Consider the following 14,224-nt stretch of genomic DNA (forward strand, 5'->3'; position numbering starts at 1 on the left):
TAGGACGGAAATCTTTTGAAGTGCAAGGATATCATTTGCCATTTGATATATTCCGTAGTCAAGGATTCCAGATTTGCGTCCTTGGCGGCGAATTTTAAGCTAGTTTCCGACCTAATTCTTGACTTAGCTCCGACCTTAGACGCTAGAGGTTTTTGTTTTTTTGACAAATATAGAAATTCTGTATTAGTTCAATGTTGCTAGGGGGAAGTAAAAACGCTATGCGCGAAGGAAAATAAAAAAAGGGAAACAGGCACTGGTTTACCCAATTCGTCGACGCCACTTAATTAAGACCTTGCTCAAGTCAACTAGCTCAACCTTAACCCACCTACCTTAACTCTCCTTGTCCCACCACACCCCCTTTTAAATACATGCATGCACATAGTACATAGTATGTACATGTAGTGCTATGTATGTATGTAGTTATAAAGTATCTGGACTGGTGGGTTGTGACGTACTTGTGAGCTAAGTCCCTTGTTCCCTGTATTACTACAGTATATTTTGCATAAACATGGGTAAGGAATGATGGATTGAACTGATTGAGAGTTCCAAATCAGGATCATAATATTACACAACTTACTTTATTATACCTATATCAACCCTCTGCTATACCTGTTCGACCAAGAATATACATCTTTCTTAATGTTAATATTCGTATTTCCTTTCCGGAATCGTATACCTACCTGGTAGGTAGATCAAGGATGTGCGTCAACGTCTTTGCCATCCAGCGACTCCAGCGACTCCAGTGTCTCCAATCAGCCCAGTGTGACATATTCGCATTGGATTCGGGAGCTATACTAATTAGTTCACGTCTCATTCATCTCGGTGTTTGGTCTGCTCGATAATATGTTTTTTATTACTGGGAAGTCTAATAAGCCTCATCTTAGTTGCTACAGCTTAATACCAGCCTCCGGCTTGAGGCTCCCGAAATTTCTCCACTCGCAAGGATCAGCTACGAACTAAAGGAGACCTGCGCTGGATATCATCTCGATACCATATTACGGAATACAATAGTTCGTCGGAGTCAGATATGTCGCGGCTCATTATGACTTGCGTTCCCGCTAGGCCAAATTGTCCTCCTACAAGGCTCCAGGGCTCTGTTCATGCTTATTACTATCAACGGGAAACCCCATGTCGCAAATCTGTAGAGCTTTATTTGCCGATTCATCATCCCCAGCTTACCCTTTCTACGCTAAGACCCGCCAACCGCCAGGGGCCTTATTATTTTGTCGTATCATCGTGTCTGTGTGTTCTAGAAACACAGTGTGATACCGACTCCTGTCAAAAAAAAGCATGTATGTAACAATGACAGTAAGGCTAGACATTTACATAGTACGATTTATTATGGGACAGGATTCCCGGCCGAACGACGGGGGTTAGAACCCCTGCTAAGGCGGAAAGCCGATAAGAGAGAGGCAATGGGGAACACTGTATTATGGATGAGACTAAACTGATTTGAACATTTTATCTAAGGCTGGCGGCACGCGGCTCTAAAAGGAAACTTGAATTTCCCGAGTCTATGGGACCACTGCTTAATAAGTAAGCAAGTTTGGCTTTAATCTTACGATATCTCATGCAGAGAAGCTCAAGAACAATCGCGGAAATTGTCATCCTCTTGCATTTAACTCGAAGGTCTGATCCCCCAAGGAGGCTCCCTGGTCTTTGCTATACTTTTTTAGCGTACGCCAATAATACACATTGTATACCCCCTATCCACTACATACCTACCTTGGTATACACTACGTAGCATGTGAGAGTTTCTAGACTCATCAAATCCGCTAGATAATAGCGAATCCCGTCTGAACCCCTTAGTCCGTACATACATAGATTCTCGATAGTTATGTCCACTTTCGTAAAAAAGATAAGCTGGCTCATGATGCGATGAGCTCCTAGTTCCTACACACCATGAGCCCCTACTTACATAAGGTATAGATATGGCTTCTTACAACAGCTGAAGCAAAATCGGTCTGATAGCTGATAGGTGAGCTATATGTAACGGTGCATAAACACATCCTTTCTGTGGAGAACCCTAGGGTGTCCCCGTGAGGCTGCTAAATTAGCTGGCTGAACTACATAGTTAGTGTAGCTTCTATACCCGATTCTATCTAGATCTACCCCTTAGTGGTGTTTTCCACATGGCGTTTTCAACTTGTGTCTACATATTAATATAGTACAGCTAGTTGTCCGCCACGCACATTGTTGGCGCCCGATACTATTTGTAATGGCAGCATGTTTTTTTAACCGTATCATTGGCCTAAACCCACAACACTCCGCCTTTAGTCTGAGTGGAATATACTAAACATCTAGCCATTTCCAAGTAATAGATGATAGGCCATTGCCGTAAAGATAGTGTAAGTAGGAGATAGGTTGATTTACGAAAGGTAACGGCAAGGCCGTATAGTCTATGTAGTTCCTATCTCCAAATATCTTGTCCGTCGCTGAAGTAGCCTCACTTGTCCAACTACGTTCTCTAGGCGTATAAGAAGCAGGGAAAGTTGCGGAGAATAGTGGCTACTTCCGCGGAATCATCAGCCCGAGATCGCCCTCCACCATAAACAGCCTAACGACATAATGTACCGAGAATATGCATTTTCCTACATTTCCCTACATTTTCCTATCTGGTTGTCACCTACCTGGCCGTATCGGCCCTGAAAACTGAACAACCTGCCCAGAATGGACTACCACATACGTTATTATGGTGAATCCCGCGGCGGATCCCCATCGCCCTACAGTAAGCTGATGCAGAGGCGTCCGGCGTGTTGTCATACTTGGCAATGAAAACCAACCATACCCTTCCAACTTCCAGGGGGGTTGTTACCAAGTACGCCCAGTACGTGGACTGATGCGATTTTTGAGACTAGCTCTGCATATGGGCGCTAAGGGGGACAGCCAACCTGAAATGAAAGTGATGCCGGAATTCTGGCCGTATATGCAAGCTCTGCAAGCTCTTAACCTACCTGTATTTCGCCGTCGATGCCATTTCACTGGCGGTGAGCGCCACTGAGTATGATCAAAACCTCCGTAGTAGACAAGCTACCCACACGTGTGACCCCTTATTGCCTGGTCAACGTGCCTGGTACCTTGCATTAGTTGGTTAGCAACAATCCCGATATCTCCGACTAGGCAGTCGTGGGTAACAAACCATGGTTGCATCTAAGTACGGTAGTTCAACTGCGGGATGTTCGTCTCTCGGGCTTTGTTGCATTCGGAGACCATACCGAGACGCGTCTTCATTCTCGTTCGTTGTGTGGCTTACCTAGTAGAGATACGACCTCATGTGTATTCTATCGAATTCAACCAGACTTAGTTAAAGCTTTCACTCGTTGACAAGGTCATACGTGATCTAGCACGTTTAACCGTGATAATAGGAGTAAAAGTAAAGTCTTACCGGTGGCTATTCGGGTGTATGACGATCCTTCTATCGATTTCGGGCTTGATAATTTCCACCAACCCTTGCTGACGAATACGTCAGTCAGAGGATGGTTGGGGTGTGATTGGTACTACCATCACATCGCTGCATACGCAACATAGCTGTCTTGACTGCTAGTAGAAAAACTTCAGAAAAGACTCAGGGTCTAGTTAGCGCCGGGATCACCGCCCGCGTTCTATCCCCTAGGTACGTTTTCGGGGGGAATTTAGTGCGATCGGCCCACGATAGAATCCTACAGCACCTAGATTGCTTCTGCTCGACGGAACGTGAAAATTTGCATCTCCCTTGGATATCTGTAGGTAGAATCTAGATAGGTACTAGATTATAGATATGAGTATGAATTCACCACGTAGATGATCGGCTGTTGCTATCTTATTATCTGGTCAAATCTTTTAGGTATTTCGGTATTCCATGAAGAATATCGACCTACATGTTCGTACTCTCACACGACTCAAGAGAGAATTAATTAGATTAGGTGTTAGCTTGTAGCCCACTCTCGCCGAAAAATCAGCCGCTCCCGCTAGCTTACTATCCCCTAGTTGGCGGTTCAGCTGTATGTCACGTGATAAGATATGTCAGAATATGCCGAATATGAGACAGGATGAGTTATCATCACGTGATGTAGTCGCGATGAGTCGATTAGGTTTCGGCCATTCGCCCTTTCAATGTCTCAGATGTTTCGAGTGTTTCAAACGTTTCGTCGAGGGACTAACAATGCTACCATATTTGAAACGCCGCTTTTTAGGTTCAACTCCTTGACGTCCGAGGCCCACCTCTACTTTTCGTACCTATAATCATCTCATTATTCTTCTTGTAGCTACGTATGATACATCTTCCAAAGACAAAGACGCGTCTTGCTGGACAAGTACCAACATAATACTTTCGATTCGAAGATTTTCCCAGTAATAGCAACGCATCACCATGGATGAGTTGCTTCAGGCCCGTGGAGGCCTAAATCTGGATACCAGCTCCATATTCCTGCTTTCAATCACCATTCTCGCCTTCTTAATCCCGGTGGTTGTTATCTTACCCCCAGTCGGACTTCAAAAAGCCGATGCGCTAATTCAGACGCACACGAAGGCTGGAGTTGATGGTTCGAAGAGTAACCTAAAGAAGCAATTCTCAGCTGAACACTCGCCACAGGGCAACGAACCGCCAAAGGTTCAGAGCTTGGTCATCTACCCAGTCAAGTCATGTAAGGGCATCGAACTGACGAGGAGCAGAGTCTTCCCGTCGGGACTACAGTTCGATCGCCTCTTCACATTTGCGCAGCTCAAGAGTCCCTTTCCCGTTGCTGTGAACTCGACGGATGAAGAGAAATCGCAGCACAAGTGGGAATTCGTCACCCAAAGGCAGTTCCCTAGACTTGCTAATGTTACTGTTGATCTGTGGTTACCGGATGAGATGAAGCTCCGGAAGCAGTCGATGAAATCGAAGGAGGCATTTTTGGTCATACGATTTCCGTGGAAGGAGGAAGGCTGGCGTGGTCTTTACTCGACGATTACGGCGAAGCTTCATAGAGGACGTGCTGCTGAGCCGGAGATTGAGATCCTGCTTCCAATAGACTTCCCGTCAGAAGCAGAGATTAAGGAGAACAGCTATACGTTTGAAAACGTCAAGATCTGGAAAGAAACTGTCAATGCCCTCAACATGGAAAAGGAGTTACCTTCAGAGCTGCGACGGTACTTGGGTGTTAGCAATAGGCTGGGCATTTTCAGAATCGACCCGGACCAGCTGCGTGAGGTTTACCGATGCGCCCCAACCAAGGATGAGGCTGGATATCAACCTGTAACAGGATTTCAGGATGCCGTATGTTCCTCTTTGCTCCCCATTCTCTCTATAAACTAACACTAAGTCTAGTATCCCCTCCACCTGATGACACTGAATAGCATGCAAAAGTTTAGCGAAGAAGTTCCCAAAGATGACACCTTAAAGGAACTTGACGTACTCCGGTTCCGACCTAATATTATTCGTAAGTCAATGTCCTCCAATCCCCCCTCCCCTCCATCTAACGCCATTCGCAGTTTCCGGCGCCGAAGCCTATGACGAGGAGACGTGGAAGCAGGTCCGGTTCAAGCCGGGAAGTTCAGGTCTCTATAATGACGCCTCATTCCATGTATCATGCAGAACTGTCAGGTCAGTAGCCCCCTCTATCCCTCACTCGTTGCTTACCAACCCACCTTCCCACCTACTTCCCCATCTGAAACTCCGAACCAACATCGGCACCCTCATCCTCGCAGCGTGGGGAGAATTACCACCTACCTGATTGATCGTATAATACCTAGGACTCAAGAAAGTAACTAACTCCATAATTAGATGCAAGATGCCCAACGTCGACCCCGACACCGGCATCCGGCACCCGAGCGAGCCAGACAAGTCTCTCAGGACGAAGCGGGCCGTCGACGAGGGCGCCCCGCTGAACGGCTGCTTGGGCATGCAGCTCACGCCCCTGTATGACGCCAGCCTGGGCGACGACCTGGAGTCATGGGTCGCCGTCGGCATGACTGTCGAGGTCGAGGAGCGGGGCCACCATGTGTATATCAAGCAGTAAGAAGAAGAAATTCTGCTTTTCTATTGTACAGTTAATATCAAGCAAGAATCGAGAAGAAACATACATACCTTAATCATGAGACGTGGTGAGATTAGAGGTGGTCAGGTGGTATCGCAGAACTTCACGGCGCATTAAAAAAACTGGGCAGCATAGAAATACATAGTACTGTATCACCAAGGAATAAGACGCATTTGGATAAATGATGAACATCACGATGCACTCATTTAAGCCGGAGTGCGAATAGGGAAAAGTGAACTGAGACATTGTCGGCACTGAAATTTGTCATTACTCCGGAGCACCGACCTAAACGAAAAAAAAAAAAAAATCATAGCACGACGCAACTAAAAAAAAGTAAATAAAATAAAAAAAACCTGCTCGAGAAAAACACATTTCATGATGGCGTAGCCTTATCCACCGCCATCAATTGGTATACCATTCGTTCGTGCGTTCGTTCATGTGTTGTCCGTCCATCCATCCCGTCCCTCCAACCCTCAATCCAACCATCGTGGGCCGTAACGAGTAATGCTCTACGGTCGGTCATGCAATCGTCATTGGGGAAAAACCTGCAATATCCCTCATGTCTCATCCCTCATATTTTCCCTCTCTCTCTGTGTCTCTCGCTCTTTTTTCTTCTTCCCCAGTTCCCCGGACCCGCCCTCCTTCTTCTCATATTGGATCATAAGCACGCGGGCGCACGCTAGACATAGCCACATACGCATTACATACATATACATACATACTAGGTAGGTACATACGTGCGTTAAACCGCGCAGTAACCCGACAAAGGCCGTCCGTCCGTCCGCCCCCACGCGCCGCTCCACTCGCACACGAATTTGTCTACCTTCCGCGAGAGGTAGGTTGGAAGAAATATAGACGTGTAAGGTAAAATTAGGTACAGGTAGGTGCCCGATCACTTGAAGTCCGCGGCGGTTAGGGCCTGCACCATACTTGTGCCCTCGCTGAAACGGGTGCGGAAGATGCGGTTGGCGTTCTGGAACATGCCGTCCTTGAGGGAGACGACGATGAACTGGGAGCCCTTGAAGCGCGTCTTGATGAGGCGACCGATGTTCTGCGTGTGCGACAGGTCGAGCGCCGCGTCGACCTCGTCTAGGATATACATGGGGGCTGGTTTGAATTGGAGCAACGCCATGATGAGAGAGAGCGCCACTAGCGATCTAATCCATTGTCATAATTAGTATTATAGTACTCATAAAAAAGGGGTGTAGTAGGGATGAATTATCAGAAGAGAAAATGCTTACCGCTGGCCACCGCTTAGTTCTGTCAAGCTCTGCTTCCACACCTTGCCTAGACAAACCTTGACCTCTAGACCCTCGTTAATAGTCTTGCCTTCAGGTGGATCCAACTTCGCAAAACTGCCACCGGGCAACAACTCTGAGAAGATCTGGCCGAAGTCGCCGTTGACCTTCTCCCAGGTCTGCAGGAGGGCTTTCTTTTTGTAATCGTCAAGGCTGATGATGGTCTCTTCGATCTTGCGCTTGTCGCGGATGACCGTCTTCATCATGTGCTTAAGCGACACCTCCTTCTTCTCGACACTATCGATCATGTTCATGACCTTGGGATTGATCTTCTTCTTCATGCCCTGGAACCGGTCTGTGAGCGTCTTCAGCGTCGCCTTGCACTCTGCGATGTTCTGGCCTTTGAAATCGTACGGCGTCCCCGTGCGACCGAAATTGTCCTTTTCCTCAGAAATCCAGTCGAATTCCTTTTCCATGTTTGCCACGGCTTGGACTGCATGTTGTTGCTCCTTGTGGAATTTGTCAACCGTGTGGCCAAGCTTCTGCTTTTCGAGACCCTCTTCAGTAATTCGGTTATTTTTTGACCTAATGGCCTCTTCAAGTGCATGTAATTCATCATCGAAACCTGTCAATTTGGCTCTTTCATCGTCGAGTTCCGCTTGAGCTAGATCGTGGGTTTCTTGCAACACAGATTGTTTCTTAATAAGGTCCTCGATTTCCTGTTGTTGTGATTTTATAGCTAGTTCAACCTCCTGTAACTGTTCTCTCGCTGCAGCAAGATCACCGGAAACCTGTTCAGAGTCTAGTTGGGCACTTTGAACCTCCTTTTGTAGGGACTTGACGGCAGCTGAATTCTTAGTCAACGTTGCTCGTAGCTTGTCGAGAGATGACTGAAGTTCCACAAGTTTTGAATCCTTGTTGTTCTCGAAATCTTTCATGTCCTTCTCTATCCTCTTCGCATCAGCACTAGCTTCAGCTTGTCTCTTTTTGGCTTCGGCACTATCATTCTTAAGTTGTATGATTGTCTCCTTCATATTCTCCACTTCTTGGATAATAGATGACGAAGAATTGCCGCTAATCTGTTCCTCCGCAAGTTTGATTTCGTGGGCTTTTAGATCGAGATCCTGCTTGATTTTGCGGGCCTGGTCGAGTTTCGATTTTTCTTGGGAGATCTTAGTTTGGAGATTGCGCAAAGAATCCTCAGCTTCCCTGAGTTGACGGTTGATCTCGTTTAGCTTCTGCAGGGTGACCAACATACCACTGGAGTTTGGTGCACTTCCGCCTGATAGTGATCCCTTGGGATCATATGTATCACCTTCCAAGGTAATACTTCTCTTCAGTACATTCGGGTCGAAAGTCACCCTCTTCGCGGTTTCGGCGTCCTGGCAGATCAAGGTGCCGCCGAATACGAATTCCATCGCTGCTGATACTTCATCGTCGTACCCTACGAGCGACAAAGCTGGATCCACCTTTCCAGGTGCGATATTTTGAGCCGTAGCAATAGTCTGCGCTGAGATTTTATATCTCAAGATTTTGTTAAGAGGGATGAAGGTGACTCTCTTGCGTAGTCTGCCGTTTTGTAATAATTCAGTACCTGTAGCCGTGCTGTCTATGACAACATTGTAAAGGCGGCCTCCGGCACATATCTCTAAAGCAGTGCCAGCTCTGATATGTTCCTTATCAAGAGTAAAGAGCTGTGCGAGTAACCCCTTCACCTTCGAACGGTCGAAATTAGGGGTTGGATCGGCATAGTTGAAATCGATGTTGGCAACTTTGCGCTTCAGAGTATCCGCTTCTTGACGCAAGCTCCTGATAGTCTGCTGTAGCGAGGATTCTTGTGTATACAAGTCTTCTTCTTGTCCCGGCTCAAACCCAAGCTTCGTAAGGTGAGCCTGAAGCTTCTGTGACTGAGCTTTGAGGCCCTCCAAATCTTTTAGTAGGCCTGCATTTTGTTCCTTCGCCTTTTTCGCTCGAGGCTCTTCTTCCTTGATTCGCTTTTCAAGATGGGCGATTTTGATTTTGGCTTGTTCTTGTTCAGTAGCCGCGGCTGCTACTCGGTTTCTTGCATCTTGTAGTTGTCCTTGATAACCGCTTTCTTGGCCTTCTTTAGACGCGACGCCTGTCTGCAATGTCTGGAGTAATTCCTCTTTTGATTCTGCTTCGATATTTTGCTTTTCGTTTGCCTCTTTTGCCGCGTCGTACTTCGCCTTGATTTGATCATAGGCTTTTGTCTTCTCTTTCAATGTCGCCTCTAATTCAGCTACACTCTTCTGGACCGCGGTCTTCTTTTCTTCTTCCTCGGACTTGCTGGAATTTTTTAAGTCCATCACGGTGGCCAAACGAACCAGCTCATTAGAATGCTTTTTGACATCATCTTCTAACGCCTGAGCTTTGCCCCCTTTCCTGAGCTCTTTATCCCTCTGCGCTTTCACCCTCTTGACGTCTTCTTCGAGATGGGATATCTCGCTCTTGAGCCTGGCGGCGGAGTCTTCGAGATCCTTTTGTCGTTGTTTCTTATTTTCCAGATCTGACGCAGATTGTTGTAGTCTCTCTTGATATTTGACATAATCATGAGCGACTACTACTCTCGTCAAGCGCTCTAGGTCATTTTGTGTTTGCTGGAAATCTAGGAAGGCTCTCTTCTCTGTCCGCAATTTTTCGAGCTTAGGTTCGATTTCGTCGCGAAGAAGCTCAGTGATCTCTTGTAATTTCATTTCTTTCTTGGCCATAGTCTTTAAAGCCTTATCCCTTCGGTCCTCGAACATCCTAGTACCGGCTGCTTCTTCGATCATGGCTAGAATCTCGACCGCCTTCATGTTTAGAACCTTTGTGATTCGACCTTGCATGATTAGGAAGTTAGGATTATTGATATTCAGTTGGACGGACTGGAATAGATTCTGAACAGTCTGCTGTTGTGCTCGGTGCCCATTGATTAGATACTTCGAAGTCCCTCCTAAGACGATCTGTCTGGTGACGCTAATGGTGGCATACTCTTCGAAACCGATGGGTGACTTCTGTTTGTCTCTGTTGTCGAACACGATAGTAACGCTTGCTTTCGTCACACCTGCTTGGCCGCGCTTATAGATAAGATCCTAATTTGGATAGTCAGGACCTGTCTTAAATCGCATCTAGGTATAATTTTTGCGGTCCATACCTGTAAGTTTTGGGCTCGAACGGTGGACATATTCGTGATACCTAAAACGAAGCAAATGGAGTCTAGAATGTTAGACTTTCCACTACCGTTCAGGCCGGTAATGGAATTAAAGCTCTCATCCCTAGGCCATGTCAGTTTCTGGTGTGCGACGCTGAAGAGCAATCTTGTTTACTAACCATCCCGAAATGACCGTTCTAACGGCATAGGATTTGAAGCCCTTTTAAATAAGTCAGTAGAAGTATTGATTACATTATCTCGTAGTATACATACGTCTATAATCACCTCCGTAACCCTCATATTGGCGACTGCGATTCGATTCGCATAGAAAGATTTATGATGTCTCTATTAACTCATAGCACCTATAATAACTTGTTGCTGCATTTGAGTTGCTATGTATTATTTAAAATCTGGTTGCCGACGCGATTGAGGTCAACAAAAACAAACTAGTGACACAAGCTACAATCATTGGTTATTGAGTAATTAGAGTGGGTCAATTAGCCCCCAAGCTTCGCGGGGCTGATGAGGGCTAAGTGGATGCATAGACCACCTGTGTAGCGATAGAGCGGGAAAGTACGGCAGAATAATTAGTGCCCTCTCTGCCCCACTTCCGTCACTCTAAGGTCTATGTAATTCTCCTCAGCTCCGATCTTAGATTTCTTTTCTTTTCTTCTTCTTCAGCTCTCTTTGGTAAGCCAACACTACACCCATATGTTCGATAACCCTCTGCTAACTCTCGTGATAGCCTTTTGGCTTAGATCAAGTGTAGTATCTGTTCTTTTCAGTTTAATCTCTGAAAGAATCCTACTTGGATTCAATCGTGATTATTCTAATTTTTGCACAATGGTAGCGCATCCTCTGGGCTTGCCCATGATCGCTTCCACTGTGTCCCTGGTATAACACTGCCTCCAGGTGACGCAAACTTCTTTTTCATTGCTATCTCTGGCTTGCCCAGGGTTGTGAGGAAGGGATATGGGAATTGTCTAGCTCTGGGTCGCATCTAATTACTCGATGGTTCTAATGTGGTTTGTGTGCCTTCTTGCCTAAGCCATCGTGTCTCAGCATAGCTAGAAAGCCACACAGTGACGAGGAATTGTATGTACAACTTCTATATACCTAAGGTACCTAGTAGTATGGTGCATCTTACCTAGTACCACTCCATCTGCTTCAAATTTGGAGAATATTCGCGAACGTACCTACCGTTTACTTAACGTTGAGACGTCAATTACTTCCCGACCTACCTTAAGTGTTACAGCCTACAGGTAGCATCACATGCAGGTACTTAGGTACATCGCAGACATGAGCCCCCAATTTTATATGGCCAGGAAGGATCCATGGATAAGGTCCCAACTGTTCCCGTAACATTTCTAAAGTGCGACTCGCTGGAATCCACACGCGACTCCCGAACCCCGATATCTAATTAAGTTGTCCACAGCAGAATCGATTCCCTACTGGACGTCATTTTAATCCATTCCGGCCACAATCCGATTTCTTCTTAATCAGTCTCCGATTTGACCTTATATCTTCATCTATGACTTTCGTCGAAATATAATAGAACTTAGGTGGAAAGTATTACATGCATAGCTCACGGTACAAGAAATGGCAGACGAACAAGTGTCACTCACTTCCCTTATCCTAATAATCGTCCTCGGCGGCCTCATTATTCGTTATCTATTCTTCTCTCCGGCCTCTCAGCCTCCGCGACCGACACGCGATGCACAGTCAGCTTCCCGCGCAAGAGAGGCTGCGGTAGAACGGATACAGCAAATGTTCCCTCAGGTCGACCGGAGGACTATCTTGTGGGATCTGCACCGTAACGGGGGGAACATTGCGGCTACCACGGAAAGGATATTGTCCGGAAGGCTGGAAACAGTACGTTTTTCTACCTCTTTCCGCTTCGTGCTGCGCCTACGCCTCTCCGTAAGTATCTGCCTTAATTTTCGATGCTAATTCTATAATTCTCTCAGCCGCCTATTACATTTCAACCGCCACCTCCTCCAGCCTCCCCGACACCATCGTTGACAGCGCAAACACAAACCTTCAAAGCGCCACCCAAGCCTGCCGAACCGGACCTAATTACCAGGTATAGGTTGCAAGACAAAGTCACTGTAAACAGCGAAGTCGAGTCCGTAACGAAGTCAAAGTCATGGAGCTCCAACCGGGACGAGAGACAGGCGTCGCTACAACGGAGGCGAGATGAGATGATCTTAGCAGCGAGGAAGAAGATGGAGGCTAAAATGGCGGCGGAGAAGGTTGACGGGAAAACCCAATAATGAACATAGACTACGGGATTGGCTTGGCGACTTGGGCACCGGGTTGGAAGAAAGTTAGCCATACATTTGGAGTCCTACCATCGACTCGGCGTTGTTTGGTATATCCAAATTGTAGTACATGTGCGGATTCCGCTTGGGCTGAAACAGGTTCCGTACCTAGTAGATTCGGAATCAAAGCGAACACATACATACATATTTCGGAGTTTCTCCGTCGATCAAGTGCCATTTATGTCACTGTACAGAAATGATGCAAAATATCACAGATGTCTTCATTTAATCATTATCTAACCATACCCATATACTTCCGTATTTCTAATGCGTTCTATATGTATTCCTATGTGTTCCCATATGTATACGTATTACCCCTATCCGTACGCCAGGCCGATCCCGGTAGAAAATGCAAAATTCGTTGTAGCATGACTCATTTACGTCTCTGTTCGATTAAAAGTAGACCCTGACCAATGCCATCTTGGACTCCGCCGGCAACGCTCTCTATAGTCCAGGCGATAAGGTCGGATAACAGTTTACCAAGTCTGCCGTCACTTATAGCGCCAACTATAACATTTCACGTCAGTAATTACAACCCGTAAAGATGCCCGACAGCGAGGTTTGAAGTCTACTTGACAAATGTGTGGCTCTGAAAACATGTCCGGAGTATACTCACTCTTCTCACTTAGGGCACCACTCTGCTTCCCGACGGCGGTGGCAAAGACAAAGCTACTGGAGACGACGTGTTGTGAAATGTTGTATTGCCGCTCGTAATGGGCTCCGGTACGGATGACGGCTGACAGAAAGGAGAGGAGTAGGTAGGCGAAAAGCACAAGACTCGACACGAAGCCTTGGACGGTGGAGTGCAGAAATGTCTTTGCCCTATCAGATGGAAGCCATTTAGGTCCTGCTTCGATCTGCCTATCCGTCCCAAATTGCTGGAATGAGGTTGGCAGAGCTCGTCGGATGACTCCGGCTTCATAGTCGTCCATATCGTCCGGGAGGGCTTTTAGCATGTACGCTACACCGTCGATATACGACTTTCTTGCGAAGGCCAAGTCAATTGTTTCATGGGCGGCAGACTGCTGTAAGTAGGAACCTAGATCCCATGGTTGAATAACATATTCAGATGCTTAAGAAACGGATATTAAACTGAGAAAGTTCGTACCTTGAGCGGCATAATTCCACTTCACTCCAGAGCTAGCATTAGGATTGCTGTCATCGCAGCTCAACGGTTTTTTCTGGTCTACCTCAAGTTCACTACTAGTGACGTTTGTGGCTGCCTCTGAACATGGCTGCAGCTCAACAACCGAGTTATCTTCGCTCCTTGCAATCATCACCTGCTCCATGTCTTTCTGAGGTATAAGAGAACGGCGCCGAAGGGACAAAATAGATAAACTTGTAGATCGGCGGAGGGATCGGAATGCCGGTAATCGAGACTGGACTGAAGTTGGTAACATGTTAAATACCACAATAGACATATCTTGTTCCATTATGATGTCTATTATTTTTCCCTTCATCCCGGGTCTGTTATTTCGCTATTGGTAGTGTTGAATATTATGCAGGTCGAACATCAGG

The 14,224-nt window shown here is 46.4% G+C and overlaps 4 protein-coding genes across 4 annotated transcripts; 2 read left to right on the plus strand and 2 right to left on the minus strand.

Moving 5' to 3' along the window:
- Positions 1-3,914: 3,914 nt before the first annotated feature.
- On the plus strand, positions 3,915-6,175 carry GGS22DRAFT_152707 (uncharacterized protein). The gene is made up of 4 exons (XM_047959727.1): positions 3,915-5,236; positions 5,288-5,399; positions 5,452-5,563; positions 5,744-6,175. Exons 1-4 carry the CDS (start codon positions 4,349-4,351, stop codon positions 5,976-5,978), a joined length of 1,347 nt encoding a protein of 448 aa, XP_047822754.1. The 5' UTR covers positions 3,915-4,348; the 3' UTR covers positions 5,979-6,175.
- A 632-nt stretch (positions 6,176-6,807) lies between these two features.
- GGS22DRAFT_64845 (RecF/RecN/SMC) lies at positions 6,808-7,211 on the minus strand. The gene has a single exon (XM_047967664.1). The coding sequence runs from the start codon at positions 7,126-7,128 to the stop codon at positions 6,889-6,891; it is 240 nt and encodes a 79-aa protein (XP_047822755.1). The 5' UTR covers positions 7,129-7,211; the 3' UTR covers positions 6,808-6,888.
- Positions 7,212-11,743: 4,532 nt separating this feature from the next.
- On the plus strand, positions 11,744-12,663 carry GGS22DRAFT_64927 (uncharacterized protein). The gene is made up of 2 exons (XM_047967665.1): positions 11,744-12,257; positions 12,353-12,663. The coding sequence occupies exons 1-2, from the start codon at positions 11,985-11,987 to the stop codon at positions 12,656-12,658; spliced, it is 579 nt and encodes a 192-aa protein (XP_047822756.1). The 5' UTR covers positions 11,744-11,984; the 3' UTR covers positions 12,659-12,663.
- A 416-nt stretch (positions 12,664-13,079) lies between these two features.
- GGS22DRAFT_184499 (uncharacterized protein) lies at positions 13,080-14,139 on the minus strand (the record flags this gene model as incomplete). The annotated part of the gene is made up of 3 exons (XM_047964195.1): positions 13,080-13,213; positions 13,323-13,745; positions 13,815-14,139. 3 exons carry the CDS (start codon positions 14,137-14,139, stop codon positions 13,080-13,082), a joined length of 882 nt encoding a protein of 293 aa, XP_047822757.1.
- Positions 14,140-14,224: the final 85 nt, after the last annotated feature.

Source organism: Annulohypoxylon maeteangense, assembly GCF_022496945.1.
Source record: "Annulohypoxylon maeteangense strain CBS 123835 unplaced genomic scaffold GGS22scaffold_2, whole genome shotgun sequence".
Taxonomy (NCBI): Eukaryota; Fungi; Ascomycota; class Sordariomycetes; order Xylariales; family Hypoxylaceae; genus Annulohypoxylon; species Annulohypoxylon maeteangense.

What these genes read in the sequence shown, in the direction of transcription:
- GGS22DRAFT_64845 (XM_047967664.1), bottom strand. Translation starts at nt 7,128, where the DNA reads ATGGCGTTGCTCCAATTCAAACCAGCCCCCATGTATATCCTAGACGAG.
- GGS22DRAFT_152707 (XM_047959727.1), top strand. Translation starts at nt 4,349, where the DNA reads ATGGATGAGTTGCTTCAGGCCCGTGGAGGCCTAAATCTGGATACCAGC. An exon ending in GTTCCGACCTAATATTATTC is followed by an intron (nt 5,400 to 5,451) that starts GTAAGTCAATGT and finishes CGCCATTCGCAG; the next exon opens with TTTCCGGCGCCGAAGCCTAT. An exon ending in GTATCATGCAGAACTGTCAG is followed by an intron (nt 5,564 to 5,743) that starts GTCAGTAGCCCC and finishes CTCCATAATTAG; the next exon opens with ATGCAAGATGCCCAACGTCG.
- GGS22DRAFT_64927 (XM_047967665.1), top strand. Translation starts at nt 11,985, where the DNA reads ATGGCAGACGAACAAGTGTCACTCACTTCCCTTATCCTAATAATCGTC. An exon ending in TGTCCGGAAGGCTGGAAACA is followed by an intron (nt 12,258 to 12,352) that starts GTACGTTTTTCT and finishes TAATTCTCTCAG; the next exon opens with CCGCCTATTACATTTCAACC.